The 18,073-nt window shown below is 37.3% G+C and overlaps 1 protein-coding gene across 1 annotated transcript in view; it reads right to left on the bottom strand.

The window, feature by feature from the left end:
• Positions 1-234: 234 nt before the first annotated feature.
• LOC145986974 (uncharacterized) overlaps positions 235-18,073 on the bottom strand; it is a 31,020-nt gene continuing 13,181 nt past the window's right edge. Inside the window, exon 4 of the mRNA XM_083121438.1 lies at positions 235-406. Within this exon, the coding sequence (XP_082977564.1) occupies positions 235-406 (172 nt within the window). The remainder of the gene's footprint in view (positions 407-18,073) is intronic.

Below are 18,073 nucleotides of genomic sequence, written 5' to 3'. Positions count from 1 at the left end.
CTAGATAAACACATAGAGTATTCTCTGGTTTTAAATCGTTTAATATAACTAAGCAAATAAAATTCTCTGATACATTAGAAAGCGACATAAAGGAAAACATGCTTCTTTTTACTTGCTTAGAATTAGTCATCTAGAAAACTGTTAAAATAGATTACATTCAAAATTTTTATGTTCTTCTGAGTGAGGATACATCTGCGGTCACTAAGCAGATACTTGTAAGTTGAAAAAGAACGTTCAACAGACACAAGTGGTGCATATTTTGTTTTCAACCGGTAATGGTGGCCGCGGTGGCTCAATGTCGACCTCCGTGGCGAAGTGGTTAGCAGAGCGCGCTACAACGCCAGGTGTTCCGGGTTCGAGTCCCGGGTAAGGCATGGGTATTTGTGATTGTCTGTCCTGAAAAGTCCTGAAATAGAAATGTAAATGATATGAGTGAATGAAGTGTAATGGGGAAAGCTTCCGCCTAGGGCCTTTCCTTTAAAAAAAAAAAAAAAGTCGGTAACGCGTCTGACTACCATGCTAAAGGTCCCGGGTTCGATCCCCGGCCGGTTCAAATCCGGGAACTTTTCTAACGTTGGAAGCGGCCCCGGCGCCCACCCAGCGTCGAACAACATGGGTACCTGGGGGAAACCCTGGGGGGTAAAGGCGGTTAGGGGCGTGGTGCTGATCACATCACCCCTACTCACGACCGGATCAAGAAAGTGTGGGGCGTTACCCTCACACCCCCTATATGCCTTCATGGCGCGGTGCTAAGCACAGGGGAACACTTTACCTTTACCTTTTTTTATCGGTAATCCACATCCTTGTTGGTTGCGACTTCTTGAACATCAGGGTTTTTGGCTAATCTTTGTTCTAACTTCTCTTTCCCGACCCCTTGCAGCTCTTGTTGCACATCCATCAAAACAGCCCACTGTACTTCCTTTTCAGAACACTGCTCCTCCAGTTTTGTGATTGCAGTAGTAAGGAAAAAGAAGCCATGTACAATATAGAGTTCATCTTGCAATTCCTGTTTAAGTGCAAGTTTTTTGGCTTTTTCTACAGCTGAGAAATCACTAGGCAAAGCATCTAAAAATTTCGATATTGTATGGAAATGATTGCAAATAAACACTGCAGCTTTTAACCATGTACCCCATCTAGTGAGGATGGGAGAGGGTGGTAGTGGAAGTTTCGTAATTTCTACGTACTTCTGTATTCTAGAAGGAGCCTTTTTCAGTATTTTCTTAATGCTAGAAACAAATTCGTTCACATATGTATATTCATCTTTAAGAGCTTCACAAACTCGATGCAAAGCATGAACAATGCAGGGCACATGCTTTAAGTTAGGATATATATTCTTCAGATTAGAAAATGCAGCTAACATGTAAGATGCTTGGTCTGTAAGAACTAACCACACTCTATCATATTTTACGCCCTCCGGCCACAATACAAAACATGCTAATTGAAACTTTGCATTACACTTGCATTATCTGTTTTGCCGAGAAAATAAGTTTTTAAAAGCATGGGTTTTACTTGATGTCCATTGAGAGGTGCTACTAAAATGTTTTACCTATCTGTGGTTTCATCTAGTATGAAATAGACTGGATGGTCAGCTAGCCTACTACTTGCCTGATCTGCGAGATTTTAACTTCATAAAGAGGTTGAAGGTAAGATTTCCTTAAGGTGCTCTCATCTGGAACTGACTTCCCAGTATATTTTTGCAAATATGATTTCATGACAGGATTCTTAAGTTTCGAAAGAGGTATTCCACATGCTATAAATGTCCTTGCTGTCTCACTTAAAAATTCATTTGTATTTCTGGAACTCAAAGATGCAAGCGCTTCACCAATGATTTGCTGTCCCTTCCCACCTTTACCATCTCGTAGTTCTTTATTCCTGACGTGCTTCCCACTTTGTAGATGCTGCACAACCCGAGTGCGTTGGTGTTTGTCATCAACAGCAATAGAAATATCACACCTCAGAACAGGATCCATCACTCTGAATGCCGTCACCGCTAAACTGTTTAACAATGTCCTGCAGTTTCCCAACATTTACTTTGTTTTGGCATGGTGAACAAGCAAATCCGATGCACCGATCACAGACTGCATTTACTTTGCTCGCTGAGATGGGAGAAGGAAACAAAAACAAAACAGCTTTCCTACAACAATTCGTAAACAATACAGCATAGGACAAAAAGAGCACAACTTCTAGCAATTGTAACGCATCATTGTTGGCACTGTTTAAAGTCTGCATGCTTACTACATTAACGTCCAAAAACTGAAGAAAGCCGATTCATTGTTGTGCAGTAAACAAGAATCGCGTGCCAAGAAGCCGTGCCTCAAATGTGGGTGGGGTTAAACAGCATGCAAGTTGTTTTTTAAAAAAATGGTAAAGATGCAAAAAGGGCGAAAAGGTGCAAAAGGTTCTGAGATTGTGAAAAAGGTGGAAAAGGTTCTGAGATTGTGAAAAAGGTGCAAAAAGGTGCAACCGAAACACCATGAGTAGAGTTCAATACATACTTATTTTGGGGATGAGTATATTTTTTAAACATTTTCACACAAAAAAAAATTAAGGTGCAGCACCTAATATTCCTAGCTCTAGTAATGTACCTCAAATGTGCATTTGTACTCACTTTCTTGTGTACAGTTGGGCATGGCATTTGTTTTTTGTGTCCGATTGTCGTTTGTTCTGTTTACATCCATCACAACACATCACAACGATGTATTCAGTGTCTAAAATGACTGATATGTACTACATGTACAGCCTAGCAGACGGGAATGCAGACGCAGCAAGTCAACGTTATGCTGAACGTTACCCTGGGAGCAGGGGCGGCCGGTCATAAGGACGATACGGACGCCGCACTGCTGTGTGCAACCGCAAGTGAACAAACATTACATTAACATTTCTATGTTAGCTTTTACATTGTCTGAATTGCAAATATTCCATTGCTTATAGATCGTTGGTTAGTCGGTTCTCTATTCATTCTTCCGCGACAATTGCAAAGTTTGCACGCCACCGTGCGGGGGAATACGGAACTTCGAGAGAAATCTGGCGGGGCGCCGTCCTCCCACTTTACGAGACGTAGAGCATTCTCAGTCCCGGTCGCGAGGGGTAAAAGGCGAGGGAACTGAGAGAATAACACGCGCGGGATCTCTGGCTGGGAGGACGGAGGGTTTGTCGTCCGAAACCCGCCCCCTAGGCAAAACTGGCTCTCTCTTCGGAGAACGGTAAACAATGAAGAGTTGCCAGAAGCAATGAAGTTAACGTAAGAAAGAAAATTACCAACCGTTGAAAAAAAATATTCTGTATTCCATAATCTTCTTCATTTATGACAAGTGTAGAGCAATAAATAACGCAATTTCCAACGAGGAAAGAAAATGTCGCTAACTGAAAAAGTACAGACTCTTGCATGATTTTTGTTATTTATCGTTGCTTTTTGCTACTTTTCGGTAATCACGACGATGAGGATGAGTGATGATGGTATAATGAAATTGATGGAGGGGCACTCACAAGGAACACACATACCCATGCCGGGATTCGAACCCAGGAGCCCTGGCTTTGTAATCCGGTATGCTAGCCACGGAAGTCGGCTATAGATTCTTGTTACACGCAAAATTATCGTGTAGCTATATGCGTTGTATTTTTTCTGAATTTAGTGAAAAGTACAATTGGATTACAATGATGTGGAGTACATCATGTAGATTTAAATACATGTTTTGATTAGCAGCTTTGAAAAAATTCCTGATAATGTGACAAAGTTCTCCAATTTCTTTTCAAGGCGGATGTTAAATAAATTAAAAACTCGTCATTTAAACTCACCAAGAGTCGCTACAGGAACCTGTAAACTACAAATTTCTTAAAATTTGGCAAAATTGTCTGGCAACCCCGAAGCAATAAAACGACTCTTCGTTTTCCATGGAAAAGTGAAGTGAAGCTTTTTCGGTAGTTGTGCATTTGTCGCGATGAACAGTGTGCAGAAATTGTTGGTGCGAAGTTTTTCTACCAGAAGTCAGAAGTCTGGATGAAAAAATAAAACAAAAAATCTAGTCCGAATTTGAATCTAGAACAAGTGTCAAAGAAGGGAGGTCGTGAGTTCACTCGCAAATTTCGCGTTGAAGGACAGAAGGATGAATTTCAGTTACAAGCATGTCTGAAGATTTCTGGTACCTTTGAAGTTTTTACTTTAGAGCTTCTGGTAACGCAGATATCACCTTTCCAGTGAGATATTTATTTTGGTGCCCTATTTCACATATCAATTAGTCATGTTGGACAGGAGACATTTTCTGTGTAACTTTTTACTAGAAATTTTCACGATCAATTCACGTAAATATTCGAAAAACTAAATATGCTGACCAAGGCAGTAATTTATTTTATTAAAAACATAAACTAACGTAACGTTTCAACCTTCTAGCAAGGTCTTCTTCAGACTCTGTATCAAGTACAAAAGTAACCAGATACAACAAAAGGGCAATATATATACACAAACATTACTCCCTCCAGACTATTTAGAAAGTTGTTTGGAACTTTCTAGCAGATGACTTTCACTTCCCAACTTTACTTTCACCTAAAAGGCTAAACACAATTACTTCCATAGAATGTGGTTGGACTTTTTACAGGAAGGGAGGGAGAAGCATCTTAGGAATAGCGAGGAATGCTAACAAGAAAAAGGAAAACAGAGAAGAAGAAGAGGAAGGAATTATCTACGAAGTAAAATGTAAAGAATGTCAGAGTGTGTACATAGGAGAAACGAAAAAAAGGCTGAAAGACAGGTTGAAACAACATAGGGATGATGTACGACTTAAGAGAGAGAGAAATGCAATATTTAAACACACGAGAGAAACAGGACATGACATAGAGTGGGATGAGGCTAAGCAGATAGGAAGGGAGAAGAGAATGCTAGTTAGAAAATGGAAGGAAGCCAAGGAAATAGAGAAGAAAGGTGAAGAAGACACAATGAACTGGAATGGGGGACTAAAGTTAAACAAAGAATGGAAGAAGATGTTGGAAAGAGTTGAAAGGACAAGAGAAAAAGAGGAGAGGAGAAGGAAGAAAAATGAAGGGAAAAGAGCGTGAGATTAAAAAGTCCAACCACATTCTATGGAAGTAATTGTGTTTAGCCTTTTAGGTGAAAGTAAAGTTGGGAAGTGAAAGTCATCTGCTAGAAAGTTCCAAACAACTTTCTAAATAGTCTGGAGGGAGTAATGTTTGTGTATATATATTGCCCTTTTGTTGTATCTGGTTACTTTTGTACTTGATACAGAGTCTGAAGAAGACCTTGCTAGAAGGTTGAAACGTTACGTTAGTTTATGTTTTTAATAAAATAAATTACTGCCTTGGTCAGCATATTTAGTTTTTCATAATCATGGAAACAAGGCTTAATGGTGTTGTAAATATTCGTCATTGTGCTTATCAAGTTGTGTAAAAATTAATATCCCTTCTTCTGTTAAACGACTAAATCTCTTTTCTTCTTCCATCTTCTTCGCATTACTGTTAAATAATTATTAATTTAAAACGTGTAAAACATGATATTCGGTAAACACGAACGTATCAATTTCTTATCACGTTGGCTGTTATACGAAATTCATGATTTAAACTCGCATTACTAGTAGAGCAAATTTGTGCCGGCCCCCGTGGCGGAGTGGTTAGCACATCGCGCTGCGACGCCAGGGATCCCGTGCTCGAATCCCGGCCTGGGCATGGATTTTGCGAGTGTCCATTCATCAATTTCATCATATCACTCATCCCCATCTTCGCAAATTAGCCAAATGTGGCACAAAAGGCGAAGTAAAATAAAGCAAATCAATAGAGCAAATTTGTGAGCTATCGCCCCTCCACTTTGGATCACCACGAGCCGCCACTGCCTGGGAGGCAGTTACCTTGTGCAAGAACGTTTGTACGACTACACCAACGCTTGCGAGAGACAGGCACACTTGAGAAGAGAGTTGCAGATGGTGGGAGACCACGCGATGTATGAACGCTTGATCTTGAAGAACAGGTTCTTCGGACTGTAGATGAAACTCCATCAAACCAGTACAAGGATAATTGCGAGAAGGGAAGGCGTTAACCACATGACGATCTGGAACATTCTGCATGAAAATCTTCTGTACCCGTATCACCTTCAACGGGTGCAAGGATTAAATGATGCAGACTTTCAGCCACGAATAAATTTCTGTCAACGCATGTTAGGGCAATGTGCTGTGTTTCTGCAGTTCTTAGCATGTACCTTATTCACTGATGAAGCTGGCTTTTCGCATGATGAGATCTTCAGTTATCATAAAAATCAGATCTGGGCTTATGAAAACCCTCATGCAGTGCGACAAGACAAACATCAACAGAGGTTCAGCCTCAACGTGTTGGGTGGAATCATTCATGATCATCTCATTGGCCCTTACTTCTTTCCGCCACGTCTGACTAGAAAAACGTATCTACAGTTTCTCAGACATGAGTTGCTGCATTTAGTTGATGATGTACCTCTAGACGTCATCCAACGAATGTGGTTTATGCACGATGGTGCTCCACCGCATTTTACGCGGAACGTTCGCCAGTATCTCGATAACCAGTTTCCGAACAGATGGATTGGTCGCGGGGGATCCGTTGCATGGCCTGCTGGATCGCCATAATTAAACCCAATTTTTTTTTCCTTTGGGGACATTTAAAATCCTTACTGTCCCCAATGTCGATGTTCTGATGGAGCGTATCCAACTAGGATTTTACCAAATACGGAACACAACAAGAGTTTTCCACAACGTACGGCAAAAGTAGTTGGTATCTGCGCCAAGGCCGGTCGCTATTTAATATTCGCAATTTAATTGCACGTACTTATAACTAATTTGCACGGGTTTTAATTAATTTGCATGTACTTAGAACTAATTTGCACGTACTTAGAATACTTTACATTTATGTATTTGCATGTTTATAACTTTTATGAATATATAATTATTTATTTTATGACAAATATGTATATAGAAGGTAATTAGAGGTACTAAACGCTATGCATATGTTTTTATATTCATTACTGCAAAGTATGTAATGTATGAATCGATAATATTAATGTTTATAATATTGAAAATAAGAGTTTACGGTTTATGAACCGCTTTGAATGGTGGTAATGGGTGTAGGTACAGGTCCAATTGCGATTTGGGACGGTCCCGGTACTCGAACCCGCGATATGCAACGGTAATAAATGGTTAGACCTATAGTGTATACAATGTATGTAATAATTTCATTATGTTATGAAAGACGGTGGTCTCAGACGCTAGACAGAAGACGGTGAACTCCGCGCTGAGGGTTGACGAGAAAGGAATTTGGGAGATGTGCGGTCAAGGTCAAATGACGTCAGAACGTCAGAACAAAGAAAGAACGCGAGAACCTGATTCACCAATCAGAGAACGCGTCGGTAGATTTTCAAAACCGGTTTTTTCCAAGGTTAACTAGAACGGGGAAAGCTATGCAATACTGTAGGGCAGGGGAGGGATTGAACCAGACAACAAAGGATGTCTGGGGATGCGCAGCAAGGGTCAATTTTTTGAAACTGTGTGTCGCTTGCATGCTAGAATATGTTTCTGTCTAAGTAGGCCAAGGTTTTCTACAACACTAGAACAAAGGATGTCTGAGAATGCGCGATGTAGGTCAAATCTCTGAAGCTATGCGTCGCTTGTAGAACCGGTTTCCGCCGCCAATTAATATTCCGCTCAGGGTTGCCCTAAGGCACAGGACGCTTTAGCGCGTCGTTTTAGGCTAGAACGCTTGCATGTCAGAACAGGTTTCTGTCTAAGTAAGCCAAGTTTGCCCAGAACACAAGAAAAAAGGATTTTTGGATACCCAATTAGATTGGAGCGAGAACTTTACTTTGAACAAGGAGAACGAAGCGTAAGGTTTTTTTTATATGTACTAGGAAGAAGGGAGAGCTATCAGGGACTGGACCTACAGTTTTCACTATTTGCTTTTAACACGGGGTATCGAACCTAGGACCCTTTGATTATTGATTTAGGTAGTAAATTTATGTTACTGTGTGCTATTTAACATAATATGACTTAGACAAACTTTGACTTTATGTCAAACATTTTCCCAGCTTATCCTTATTTTTATCAAAATAACACAATTTAATCTGTTCAGGAAAGACTTTTAGTTACATTTTCGACACACAAAGTGTGTGTTCTCAACTTCTATATGTTTATTTCACAAGTTTAGGCTTATTATTACTCAAATAACACAATTTAATCTGTTCAGGAAAGACTTTTAGCTATATTTTCGACACACAAAGTGTGTGTTCTCAACTTGTATCTGTTTATTTCACAAATTTATACCTATTTTTACCAAAATAACACTATTTATACTATTCAGGAAAGACTTTTAGTTAAATTTTCGACACACAAAGTGTGTGTTCTCAACTTTTATTTGTTTATTTCACAAGTTTAGCCTAATATTTACTCAAGTAACACGATTTGAACGTGTTTTTTTATTACATTTTGGACACACACGCACTCACACACACACACGCACACATCCACTCACACACACCCACACACACGCACACACACACACACACACAGAGAGAGAGAGAGAGAGAGAGAGAGAGAGAGAGAGAGAGAGAGAGAGAGAGAGAGATTTTTTCCAAGTTTACAGGATTATTCTCTAGTTTACTCAAATAACACAATTTAGATGTGGTTTGAATTAAATTTTGTACACATGAAGTGTGTTTCGTCAAGTTTTACCCTTTTATTTTACAAGTTTAGGTTTAATATTACTCAAATAACACAATTTAATCCAGTCAGGAAGGATTTGTTAATATATTTTGGATGCACAAAGAGATGTTTTCAACTTTTTTACTGATTTTTTGCAGGGTATGTATTAATTGTTATTTATTTTGTTTTGTATCATATATACATTTACAAATTTTTAACTTAGAGTTTAGTATTTATTTAATTTTTTCAAAAACACTAAAGAAAAAGTACTTTTAGCTAAAATGTAAGCCACAGATTATATTATTATTATTATTATTATTATTATTATTATTATTATTATTATTAGGGTTTACTGATTTCCACTATGCTATTTTTGGTTCTGTATTTCTATATGTATTTATTTAGATCAGGTTACGCCTGCTACGTAGGAAAGTTTGTTTATTTTAGAGTTTGCTGAGTATTTTGTTACTTTTACACTAAGTTTCCTAAATATATCAGGTAGGGCTCCATCCATATACTTTTGTTTTTGCTGTTTGGAGATGATGCGATCAGCATCACTCTCCATCTGCTTTTTATTTTATGTACCCAATATTATTTTGAAGCTTAGTGAATTCTAGAGCCTATTTATGCAGGAGAGAGGGCTTGAAAATTTTGATCTCAGATAACCCACAACTATTTGTCAGAGTATTTAAAAGGATATTTTATATTTATTATGTGCCACTAGAATATCATAGCTTGCTTAATTTCTATGTCTGTAACGCTATTATTGTATTTCTAGCTAAGGCTTACTGGATAAAGTGCACGAAATGTTTATCATTTCGACTATTTACCTTTATACGAGGCCAAATTTTTAGTGTAACGAAAATTATTGTGTGTCTATGAAGACTGAATTTTTTTACCGATGGGTCCATAACTGGACGCTTACCAACATTGTTCCTTTTTTTAAAATATATATATATATAACCATTTATCAATATATTGACAATTCACAGGACAAGACGAAGTTCAAAGACAACTGACTATATGGACCATAGGTCCATTTGCTAAACTTTTTTTCTAAGCTAGAAGAATAATTTAGCCTTATAGCCTTTTTCAAGGTATTTTTGAAGTATTACTGGTTTTTTGGGTGCATCAACATTTGGGTTATTTCCATTTGGTTTATTATACGAGGCTACAATCACTATCTGAACACTGAAATCCTCTGATTGAAATTGAAAGCTCAGGCTGTAACTAGGTACTTAGTATGTATATCGACAATTTATAGGACAACACGAACCTTACAAAGGATTATAGGTTATGTAAGCCCACACGCCAGAGCCTTGTTAATCTTCAAGAAGCATTTACAGCTAATGCTACGAGGAAATGAGGTTGATTTTTTACTGTTTCACAAGAATGCTACCTTTTATACACCCAATATTTGCTTTTTCAAGTAACTACATGTACCAGAAGTACTTACAGGCCAACTCTAACTAGACTTCGATTTATATAAATGTGGCAAAAACTATATTTCTGAGGAAGTACGCAAAAGCAGATTACCCGATTAAAGTATCCGAAAAACAGATTTTTCTATGTAAGTATATTTTTATTGACTGGATTATTTAACAGATCAAACAGGAGGACTGCAAAATTCATTAAATGTAGTTCTATAGTATAGGTGGTTTCAGAGATATAAAAAGAACAAATATAAGATTTCGCTTTTTTTTTTTGCTTCTGAGGCTAATTGCGACGCTAAGGGTAAATGGCGAGGAAATGTAACGGAGGAGAAACAGTCCCAAAAGTTATGGGCTGCATGTAAGTTAATACCACAGAGATATTACAGTAGGTGTAGGTTCTACCACCAGAACATTTCTATTATAATAATACTGGTTATGCTGTACTGTTAAAGATGCTGATATTTGAGAAACTTAAAATCTTATTTGCAAAATTTTAAGATAAATAATAATCTGTTAGACTGTAAACATATTTTATATCCATTCTGCACAAGATCCGATGACAAAATTTAAAAATTGTAATCGCCCAGACAGGGACTCGAACCCTGGACAGATAGGTTAAAAGCCTAACGCTATACCAACTAAGCTATCTGGGCACAAGGTATTCTTTTCTTGAAAAGTTAGTTATGTTAAGAAATATATTGAAACAGTTGAGAACATTTTTGGTCTGGTTCGACAGAGAAGGAGACAACATTTCCAAATTTTTACAGACTGGGTGTATTTTTCCACTATAGAGGCTTTCACTATATGTAATTCGAAACGCTAAAATTGAGGTAAAGATTGTGTTTGGCGAGATTAACAAGTTACATTTATATCCAGTTACGGACAAATAAAGCTAAAACTCTCAGATTTACTGTACTAGCCAAGTTTTAGTAACATTTTCCTTCACTATAGTACTAATACCAAAGAAATAGATATATTTTATTTATAATTTGACAAAATGTACTAGTATTTAATTCACAAAGTTAGGTAACTTAATTTTTAACAAATTCTTACTAATTTATATATCAAAGTTATGTTATTTAGAGTGTATGAAGGCGTATATAAATTAGTAAGAATTTGGTAAAAAATAAGTTAAACTGTAGAATTGTTTTCTTAAATAAATACAAAGTAGTATAAATACTAAACAAATAATTCCTTCTTTTGCTATTTAAAGGATGTCAAACAGTGTAAACCAGTTGTTAGTGGCTAAATAACATAAAATTTGAAGGCAGCAACAATATTTAAAAAAATAATGTTTTTTACCTAACTTTGTGAATTAAATACTAGGCCGCGGTGGCTCAGTCGGTAACGCGTCTGACTACCATGCTAAAGGTCCCGGGTTCGATCCCCGGCCGGTTCAAATCCGGGAACTTTTCTAACGGTGGAAGCGGCCCCGGCGCCTACCCAGCGTCGAATAACATGGGTACCTGGGGGAAACCCTGGGGGGTAAAGGCGGTCAGGGGCGTGATGCTGATCACATCACCCCCACTCACGACCGGATCAAGAAAGTGTCGGGCGTTACCCCCACACCCCCTATACGCCTTCATGGCGTTGTGCTATGCACAGGGGAACACTTTACCTTTTTTTACATTTTGTCAAATTATAAATAAAATATATCTATTTCTTTGGTATTAGTACTATAGTGAAGGAAAATGTTACTAAAACTTGGCTAGTACAGTAAATCTGAGAGTTTTAGCTTTATTTGTCCGTAACTGGATATAAATGTAACTTCTTAAGCTCGCCAAACACAATCTTTACCTCAATTTTGGAAGCTAGCTGAACTTTAGCGTTTCGAATTACATATAGTGAAAGCCTCTATAGTGGAAAAATACACCCAGTCTGTAAAAATTTGGAAATGTTGTCTCCTTCTCTGTCGAACCAGACCAAAAATGTTCTCAACTGTTTCAATATATTTCTTAACATAACTAACTTTTCAAGAAAAGAATAAATTGTGCCCAGATAGCTTAGTTGGTATAGCGTTAGGCTTTTAACCTATCTGTCCAGGGTTCGAGTCCCTGTCTGGGCGATTACAATTTTTAAATTTTGTCATCGGATCTTGTGCAGAATGGATATAAAATATGTTTACAGTCTAACAGATTATTATTTATCTTAAAATTTTGCAAATAAGATTTTAAGTTTCTCAAATATCAGCATCTTTAACAGTACAGCATAACCAGTATTATTATAATAGAAATGTTCTGGTGGTAGAACCTACACCTACTGTAATATCTCTGTGGTATTAACTTACATGCAGCCCATAACTTTTGGGACTGTTTCTCCTCCGTTACATTTCCTCGCCATTTACCCTTAGCGTCGCAATTAGCCTCAGAAGCAAAAAAAAAAGCGAAATCTTATATTTGTTCTTTTTATATCTCTGAAACCACCTATACTATAGAACTACATTTAATGAATTTTGCAGTCCTCCTGTTTGATCTGTTAAATAATCCAGTCAATAAAAATATACTTACATAGAAAAATCTGTTTTTCGGATACTTTAATCGGGTAATCTGCTTTTGCGTACTTCCTCAGAAATATAGTTTTTGCCACATTTATATAAATCGAAGTCTAGTTAGAGTTGGCCTGTAAGTACTTCTGGTACTTGTAGTTACTTGAAAAAGCAAATATTGGGTGTATAAAAGGTAGCATTCTTGTGAAACAGTAAAAAATCAACCTCATTTCCTCGTAGCATTAGCTGTAAATGCTTCTTGAAGATTAACAAGGCTCTGGCGTGTGGGCTTACATAACCTATAATCCTTTGTAAGGTTCGTGTTGTCCTATAAATTGTCGATATACATACTAAGTACCTAGTTACAGCCTGAGCTTTCAATTTCAATCAGAGGATTTCAGTGTTCAGATAGTGATTGTAGCCTCGTATAATAAACCAAATGGAAATAACCCAAATGTTGATGCACCCAAAAAACCAGTAATACTTCAAAAATACCTTGAAAAAGGCTATAAGGCTAAATTATTCTTCTAGCTTAGAAAAAAAGTTTAGCAAATGGACCTATGGTCCATATAGTCAGTTGTCTTTGAACTTCGTCTTGTCCTGTGAATTGTCAATATATTGATAAATGGTTATATATATATATATTTTAAAAAAAGGAACAATGTTGGTAAGCGTCCAGTTATGGACCCATCGGTAAAAAAATTCAGTCTTCATAGACACACAATAATTTTCGTTACACTAAAAATTTGGCCTCGTATAAAGGTAAATAGTCGAAATGATAAACATTTCGTGCACTTTATCCAGTAAGCCTTAGCTAGAAATACAATAATAGCGTTACAGACATAGAAATTAAGCAAGCTATGATATTCTAGTGGCACATAATAAATATAAAATATCCTTTTAAATACTCTGACAAATAGTTGTGGGTTATCTGAGATCAAAATTTTCAAGCCCTCTCTCCTGCATAAATAGGCTCTAGAATTCACTAAGCTTCAAAATAATATTGGGTACATAAAATAAAAAGCAGATGGAGAGTGATGCTGATCGCATCATCTCCAAACAGCAAAAACAAAAGTATATGGATGGAGCCCTACCTGATATATTTAGGAAACTTAGTGTAAAAGTAACAAAATACTCAGCAAACTCTAAAATAAACAAACTTTCCTACGTAGCAGGCGTAACCTGATCTAAATAAATACATATAGAAATACAGAACCAAAAATAGCATAGTGGAAATCAGTAAACCCTAATAATAATAATAATAATAATAATAATAATATAATCTGTGGCTTACATTTTAGTTAAAAGTACTTTTTCTTTAGTGTTTTTGAAAAAATTAAATAAATACTAAACTCTAAGTTAAAAATTTGTAAATGTATATATGATACAAAACAAAATAAATAACAATTAATACATACCCTGCAAAAAATCAGTAAAAAAGTGCATCCAAAATATATTAACAAATCCTTCCTGACTGGATTAAATTGTGTTATTTGAGTAATATTAAACCTAAACTTGTAAAATAAAAGGGTAAAACTTGACGAAACACACTTCATGTGTACAAAATTTAATTCAAACCACATCTAAATTGTGTTATTTGAGTAAACTAGAGAATAATCCTGTAAACTTGGAAAATCTCTCTCTCTCTCTCTCTCTCTCTCTCTCTCTCTCTGTGTGTGTGTGTGTGTGTGTGTGTGTGTGTGTATGTGTGTGTGCGTGTGTGTGGGTGTGTGTGTGTGTGTGAGTGCGTGTGTGTCCAAGATGTAATAAAAAAACACGTTCAAATCGTGTTATTTGAGTAAATGTTAGGCTAAACTTGTGAAATAAACAAATAAAAGTTGAGAACACACACTTTGTGTGTCGAAAATATAGCTAAAAGTCTTTCCTGAACAGATTAAATTGTGTTATTTGATTAATAATAAGCCTAAACTTGTGAAATAAACAGATAGAAGTTGAGAACACTCACTTTGTGTGTCGAAAATGTAACTAAAAGTCTTTCCTGAACAGATTAAATTGTGTTATTTTGATAAAAATAAGGATAAGCTGGGAAAATGTTTGACATAAAGTCAAAGTTTGGTAAAAAATAAACTCAATATTATGTTAAATAGCACACAGTAACATAAATTTACTACCTAAATCAATAATCAAAGGGTCCTAGGTTCGATACCCCGTGTTAAAAGCAAATAGTGAAAACTGTAGGTCCAGTCCCTGATAGCTCTCCCTTCTTCCTAGTACATATAAAAAACCCTTACGCTTCGTTCTCCTTGTTCAAAGTAAAGTTCTCGCTCCAATCTAATTGGGTATCCAAAAATCCTTTTTTCTTGTGTTCTGGGCAAACTTGGCTTACTTAGACAGAAACCTATTCTGACATGCAAGCGTTCTAGCCTAAAACGACGCGCTAAAGCGTCCTGTGCCTTAGGGCAACCCTGAGCGGAATATTAATTGGCGGCGGAAACCGGTTCTACAAGCGACGCATAGCTTCAGAGATTTGACCTACATCGCGTATTCTCAGACATCCTTTGTTCTAGTGTTGTAGAAAACCTTGGCCTACTTAGACAGAAACATATTCTAGCATGCAAGCGACGCACAGTTTCAAAAAATTGACCCTTGCTGCGCATCCCCAGACATCCTTTGTTGTCTGGTTCAATCCTTCCCCTGCCCTACAGTATTGCATAGCTTTCCCCGTTCTAGTTAACCTTGGAAAAAACCGGTTTTGAAAATCTACCGACGCGTTCTCTGATTGGTGAATCAGGTTCTCGCGTTCTTTCTTTGTTCTGACGTTCTGACGTCATTTGACCTTGACCGCACATCTCCCAAATTCCTTTCTCGTCAACCCTCAGCGCGGAGTTCACCGTCTTCTGTCTAGCGTCTGAGACCACCGTCTTTCATAACATAATGAAATTATTACATACATTGTATACACTATAGGTCTAACCATTTATTACCGTTGCATATCGCGGGTTCGAGTACCGGGACCGTCCCAAATCGCAATTGGACCTGTACCTACACCCATTACCACCATTCAAAGCGGTTCATAAACCGTAAACTCTTATTTTCAATATTATAAACATTAATATTATCGATTCATACATTACATACTTTGCAGTAATGAATATAAAAACATATGCATAGCGTTTAGTACCTCTAATTACCTTCTATATACATATTTGTCATAAAATAAATAATTATATATTCATAAAAGTTATAAACATGCAAATACATAAATGTAAAGTATTCTAAGTACGTGCAAATTAGTTCTAAGTACATGCAAATTAATTAAAACCCGTGCAAATTAGTTATAAGTACGTGCAATTAAATTGCGAATATTAAATAGCGACCGGCCTTGGCGCAGATACCAACTACTGGCAAAGTATGGAACGCAGGCTCGGGGGATCAATGGAAGTAGGAGGTGGTCACTTAGAGTAATTTTTGTAAATGGCAATGTGTTAGGTAAATGTATCATTTTTGTGCCATGAATATTAAATCCTTTCATACAAGTAAATGTGTTTAATCAATGTCGCATTTTTGTGCCATGAATATTATTTCCTTTTATATCTCCCTAACGAAGGATTTTCGGACCCATGTTCATATGAACTTGTTGTTATGTTTTGACGTCAAGAATAAATTCCTGAAGTTTCTGACACATGTTTTTATACACCCTGTATATATAGTATATATATTCAACAAATGTAAATTGTAAATTTAAGTTACCCCCCTCGTTCCCATCCATGAATGTAATTTAATTGAGTCATTATATCCCTCCCTTTGTTATACGAAATGTTAATAATAAATGAATATGTCAGAATTACTCAATTCACTTGAGTTGACTACAAGCGTATTTTGCGAATCTTGCACGAATAGCATCCTATTGTTCCCTTGTCGATGCTCGACGCAGAAAGAAAGAAAGAAAAAGAATTTAGCCGAATCAGCGTTTCAGCTGTACCTACCTTCGTATGTCATTGTGCCCCGCACCTCCACCATGAAGTGACTCAATTTATAACTAGGGAATCTTAGAGTCACAAGGGATGTAACTAATTATGCAATGCCAGAGGTTTCATTTTATAATGTAATTGCCTTATTTGTCAAGGAGAAGAAAGAAGAGGATGACAAAGCTGATTTCTCTCCACATTTACCTAGATCCGACCGAGAGGTTCTTAATCCATGTAGTGTCCTTGGTTCGAGGTCCAACCTACTGAGGTGTCTCGCACCTTAAGTTATACGCACCTCGAACTATTACGATCCCGCACTCACTTATACCTTACGAATTCTTAATGCCAACTGAGAGTGAGTTTGACCTTGCAGGATGTTTTATACTCATTCCATAACCTTTGTTCTTACTTCTCGATGAATGGACAAAGCCTCTATACTGAGTGGAAAATCCCTACAGGATGTGGTGAGGCCAGAATTACATACACAGGGTATGTATCTGAAACAATTAAGGTATTCTCTGTGGAATGCAGCATTGTCGTTGAATGTCGGATTGTTAGTTAGAAATGGAAAGATGGAAAAGTGTAACTTTTACAGTTTCTGCCCTGTCTCTCTCTTCAATATATATATATATATATATATATATATATATATTCTGAACTCAGTTCAGAAAATAGGATTGTAAGGTTGCATGTGTTGCTGTTTCGAAATACGCTTAAATGCATAGTATAATGTGATATATGTACTGTGAATCATTAAAGCAATATCCGCCAAATAGTGTTAAAACTAGGGTTGAAACGATACCGATACTGCTGCTTGAAAACTGTAAGAATTAAAACTTGTTCAAAATTTTGACTAATATTAGTGGGTAAATATTCCACTCCAATTAAAACCACTTTATAAACGTTTTAAAACTTGTATCAAATGAAGCGGAGTATTCTTGTGGACTCCGCGACAGATCAAAGCACTGGGAAAGTACCGACCAGTATCGGTGAATAAAGTCCAACCGATATTTTTCGATACTGGTACCGATACCCTAGGTGAAAGCCCTAAAATGACCTTAAGGCTCACAGTTTGAAATGCTTAGTGAAACGTACTGTGAAGCCAGGGACCTTAGGTTCAAATCCAGGATAAGGGTATGGATGCGTCAATGCGTTTGTCTCATCGTCTGTTCTATTATTCATCCCCATTGTCGCGATGCACCTAGAGACGTACATAAACGACGTAAGATGGTCCAAATAGAATGTGATCTGAGGATGTTCCATATTTTCCAATAGCTGTTCTGATTGTGGCACCATGAGTCACTGGAAGAATACTGGAATGAATGGAAAGGAGATCGAACTGCTTCAAGGCGACAGAGGACCGAGCGGTGTGGAGTGTAGAGGAGCGAGTCGTGCGAGTTTCCATGCAACCACTACATCCCCTGCAACCCTTCCCCTACACGACTAAGGAGGGAAAAGGGACGGCCTCCTCCGCCTCTCACGAACACCGACAGAGGGGAGCATTCACCCACGCCCCCTACGCCATCACACCACCCCGATACCGAGACCAGGATCCCCGAGGAGCCC

This window comes from Lepisma saccharinum, chromosome 4, assembly GCF_977018435.1.
Source record: "Lepisma saccharinum chromosome 4, izLepSacc3.1, whole genome shotgun sequence".
In the NCBI taxonomy this organism is placed as follows: Eukaryota; Metazoa; Arthropoda; class Insecta; order Zygentoma; family Lepismatidae; genus Lepisma; species Lepisma saccharinum.
This window is presented reverse-complemented; position numbering and strand designations above follow the sequence as displayed.